At 31.8% G+C, this 5,096-nt stretch overlaps 1 protein-coding gene across 1 annotated transcript; it reads left to right on the top strand.

Moving 5' to 3' along the window:
- Positions 1-2,370: 2,370 nt before the first annotated feature.
- On the top strand, positions 2,371-4,437 carry LOC132743146 (fibrinogen-like protein 1). Its single transcript, XM_060731669.1, has one exon. It carries the CDS (start codon positions 2,464-2,466, stop codon positions 3,835-3,837), a length of 1,374 nt encoding a protein of 457 aa, XP_060587652.1. The 5' UTR covers positions 2,371-2,463; the 3' UTR covers positions 3,838-4,437.
- The last annotated feature ends 659 nt before the right edge of the window (positions 4,438-5,096 follow it).

Genomic DNA, 5,096 nt, shown 5'->3' with positions numbered 1-5,096 from the left:
AAAAATAATGAAACACATGCTCTCCCCTTTTTCTATATAGACACACAGAATTTTAATTGATTATACACAGTACTATATTAAATGATGAAAGACTGTGGTAGGACATTCAATATGGCGACTTTGTGGTACTCGTATTTGATTTAAAGGGATGAAAAATCGCAAAAAAAGGACTGGCTATATCTATAGCAATTCTGGACACGATGTTAGAGTATATTGAAATGTATGAAAACATAACTGTATAATAACTATAAGAAAATTGTGATTCCCTCTTACCATAATTGAGAACTAAAGAAAATGCTCAGTTTGTCGATTATATTTTCTGTTTTCTAAACAAACAGGCTTTTGCAAATATCTAAACATTCGGAAAATAACATCAATTATATGCTTTAAGCAATAAATAATGTTATATGTTTTAAAGCAATCGATTTTATCAATTCAGTAAGTTGTTACAATAATTTTATATTCTCAAATAAAGGTTGGATCTAAAACACATTAACTTGATTATTGTAAATTTGTTATAGTACACAATTCGGAACGCCCCACCTCAGCACCTATTACCAATATTCCAAGTATGACGGAAATCGCCGAACAGTTGTATCAATGTTGAATGTTTTTAAATAATTTGAATAATTAAACATGTCTCGTAACGTACGGAAATTCACAGAATTATGATATTACTAAAATGTTACAATGCATTTTAAGAGAACATTTGTCTTTGGCAGTGTAAACATCGAATGTAATATGTAGACTAAAGCCAGTGTTCAGGAGAGAAACATAATTTGATTTTACATGCAAAACAAAAAAGAACCCAAATGTTTTGAGTTTTACAAACAAATATTGTTCGTAACAGTCCTGAATAGTATAATGTTGATTGCCTTGTAAAATCAAGAAAATGTTGCACGTGTTACATTTTAAATATGTTTGTGCTCCTATAAAATGCGGTGTTATTTAGCAGGTTCACACGATAGGAATGATATCTTAATATGAAATCAAGGTTGAAGTCTGTTGTAAGCATATATTAACCAGGATATCCTGGTAGTTTTTTCTTTTTCCGAGAAATTTGGCAGATATTTTGATATAATTATTGCGATACTGTAAACCCAGTGATTTCTGCATTGAATTTTATTTACGGAATAATACAATATATATAAATATTTTTGCGTCAGACTTAAACTATCATATAAATTTATGTAGAGGGCCATCTTAGGATCATTCAATTAAGTTTCTGTAAAATCTACCACTTGGTAGATTATATATATATATTCCCATTGTCGACTTAGTAATGGCTTTCGGTTGTCATTTGATTATATTTCCTGCTGGATCATTATCTTATGCATGAATTGAAATGTTTAATTATCAATCGACTTGTTGCACATTCTGCATATTTATCGATGGTGTACACTTTATTTTCCAGTTTTCCCTAATCATGTGTTTACAAAAGCAAACACATTTGTATTTTCAGGCTGCTATCATTATCTTTCTAGAGCTGACTTAAAACATATTTATTATCTAGTTTTGGAAAATTGAAATTCAGTAATTCACTGAATGAGCCCAAATAAAATGCAAATGTTTTTAGATTTATTAATGAAATAATACACGGTGTAATAGTTGTCATTGTGTCAGCATAAATGTACAGTTCAGACATTAGTTACCTGCACTCCAGTAACCGCACTGTCTGTCGGGGATAAAGATAAAGCATGCTCGTTGATTGGTCAATATTTCTTCTGGATTATACTAATTATGACGTCAGGAAAATGGACAAATGATATAGAAAATCATACTCAGATGCTCGTATATTTAAATATGGTCAATATTGTGACGACAGGGAAAGTGCTTTTTTTTTGCCTATGAATTACATAAGAGAAAGAACATCAGAACACTTGGTAATATGATTTATTCTCGGTAGAGGGATGGGGGGGGGGGTCATGCCCCCTCGTACGAATCAGATAACCTCTTGCTATTACTTATTGTTTATTATAAGTCGAGAGACAAGTGGTTTGAAGTTCACAGGGACTTTGCATTTTAAAATGCGAGGAAGCTATCCAGCTAGCTTAAGGAACGTTGGTGGTTCTATTCAGGTGTTCTTGCTCATAGGAACAACGGTGGTCTCTGACGTGGTTTGAACCCACACAGATATCAAGTCAAACGCGTGTACCATTTGGTAATGCCATCTCTTGCTGTCTTTTGTTAGAATTATTGTCGCGGAAAAAATAACTGTGTAAAAGTAACTTCAGTACGTTACTGTATACCATACCTAAATCTCTGATGGAAGTAGAAACACATGTTTTACGGTTTATTTTTTTTACATTTTCCTTGTAAACTAAATGCCCGAATATCTGGCGCACTGAAACTGATAGAATCGACAGCACTTATTTACAGACGGTGCGTAATAAAGACGTGAAAAGTTTCTTTACCCACCATTTATAAAGTTAAGATTATATAGGACATATTTCAGAACTGACAATGTTGATTTATAAAAGCTTACTGTGTTATCTTTACGTGAATTCAATATACGGATTGACACTTTATCAAATAAATAACAGACTGAGTTACATTGAAGATAGAATAAATGCAGAAAGCAAATTTAGGAGAGATGATTTCGGTTCATTGTATCATGAGATTTCTTCCATGAAAGAAATGCTACAGCAATTGATGGAGGGTAACAGTGATGGGAAAGAAACTAAACATACTGATCAGATAAAAGAACACACTAGTAAAGAATTAGAAGAAAAGATTCATCGGCTGAGTATTGGTTTTAAAGAGGAAAAAATGACAAATAGTCGAATAAGACGAAAAACACACGAATTACAACGACAAGTTATCGATCTAAGAACTCTAACAGACAAGACCTCTAAAGTCCTTGCAGACAATCTAAAAGGAATAGAACATCTTACAAGGAAAACTGGAGAATATCAAAATGATAGCAAACAGTTACAAAGTGCTTTCACAAAAATTGGGATTTGTTCCGTTAACTTTACTGAACAATATGAAAACAAACAGTATATTCAAGGAGAAAAACTTGACAAAATCAAGGCAATTACTGAAATGATACAGGAAAACACAGAACAACTGAAGCAAGACCAAGAAAAGAGTTTTGATGATATTGAATATATTGATAATACGACCAAGAGATTAGAAGAAGAAATTTATAGCATTAAAAAGTTTGTCAATAGGGCGACTTCGTGTTTGGATCTGTATAACTACGGATTTAAATCGAGCGGTATATACCAGATATATATTATTAAACAAGAAAAACTGCTGTCTGTCTACTGTGACATGGATACTGACGATGGAGGATGGACAGTCTTCCAACGACGTCAAGATGGAAGTGTGGACTTCTTTCGAGACTGGGAAGACTATAAGACTGGATTTGGTGATTTGAATGGCGAGTTTTGGCTTGGGAACCAATACTTAAATCTACTGACCGATGATGATAAACAACACGAGCTAAGAATTGATCTTGAAGACTTTGATGGAAATCGTGCATATGCCAAGTATAGCATCTTTAAAATTCTGCCGGAGGAAATGAAGTACAAACTCGAAGTGGGTGGTTACAATGGAAATGCCGGAGATTCTCTTGGAGAGTATAAATATAGCTCGCAAATAAATAATCAAATGAGCTTCACTACAAGAGATAATGATAATGACAATAAAGATGGTGGAAGTTGCGCTCATGAATGGACCGGCGCCTGGTGGTACAATCATTGTTTTGCCTCGCACTTAAATGGTTTGTATTCTCAAAGGGCAACATGTACGCCAAAATGGAAATGCATCATTTGGGATTCATGGAAAGGTTCAGAAACCTCCATTGAGTTCACTGAAATGAAACTCAGATAAAGTTGCTTCTAAAACAACATTTGCAAACGTAATCTACTGAACGAATGATATGATACATTAATAATTACTGTAAAAAATTAATAGAATTCAAAGTTTCTGTTGTTTTGTTAGTGTATGTCTTTTGAATTTTTCAGCAATTTATTTATAGTGTTAATTAAGTTCTTTTTATTGTTTGTTTAAATGTTCTATGTATCACATTTAACCTTTCCGTTAAAGATCCTGTATGTTTTGTGATTGATATTGTTACTTTGTGTATACCACACTTGCAAAAGTTATATATGTATATAATTATGCAAATAAAATAATTTTCAAACATCGAAGAATATGTAAAATGTGTACTGCAAATATTTGTGCACATTATATTTAATCAATAAATTACATGCATTCATTTCTTATTGGAAAATTTGACTTAGAATTTATAGAAAATAAATTTCCAATTACCTCCCTTTATTTACATGAAATGTTTAATTGGGTAATATCTTTATAAATAAGCTTATTAGAACTTACAATATTGACAAATCTTAATTTGAGCATCATATTTATAAAATAAAACCATGAAAAAATTGTGTTTCAGGATCTTTAAAACAAAGTAGTTTGTACATTTTCGTTTATCAGACATCTCTTAAAGGCAAAATGTGTAATTGTGTTAAATTTAGCAACTTAGAACTCTTAAATGTAAGGAACATTCTATGTGTGAAGAAAAATGATGAAGAAATTAAAAATACAGTTGCTCTCCTTTTTTCTATTTTTGACAAACACTTGGTATTTTAATTGATGAAGTACTGCATGGCAAGACACTCAATATGGCGATTTTCTATGTGATTAAAAGTGAAGAAAATAAAATTTGCCTTACAAAAAGGACTGCCTATATCTATAGCAATTCCGAACACGATCAAAATAAATATGTAATTGTATATGTACATATATATAATATATAAGAAGATAATTATGATACCATCTTACCATCCGGTTAGCTCAGTACGTAGAGCGTTGGACTGTGAATCGGGTGACCCGGGTTCGATTCCCGGACTTAATTCTTTATAAACAGGCTTTTATAAATAGATACACATTTGAAAAAATACAACATAAAAATGTTTTACAGCAATAAAATTAATGACGTCATTTATTTGTCTATACTTTGGTAATGTTTGTACATGTATAAAGTCATATTCTAAAATATATATTGAAACACTTCGTATTGGGTTGTTTGTAATGTCTTCAAAGCTGAAGGAAGAATTTCCTAAAAAAGGTACACTATC

This window comes from Ruditapes philippinarum, unplaced genomic scaffold (assembly GCF_026571515.1).
Source record: "Ruditapes philippinarum isolate M1 unplaced genomic scaffold, ASM2657151v2 ctg10785_1_1_1_1, whole genome shotgun sequence".
NCBI classification, from domain to species: Eukaryota; Metazoa; Mollusca; class Bivalvia; order Venerida; family Veneridae; genus Ruditapes; species Ruditapes philippinarum.
The sequence above is the reverse complement of the archived record's forward strand: the minus strand, read 5'-3'. Positions and strand labels throughout refer to the sequence as shown.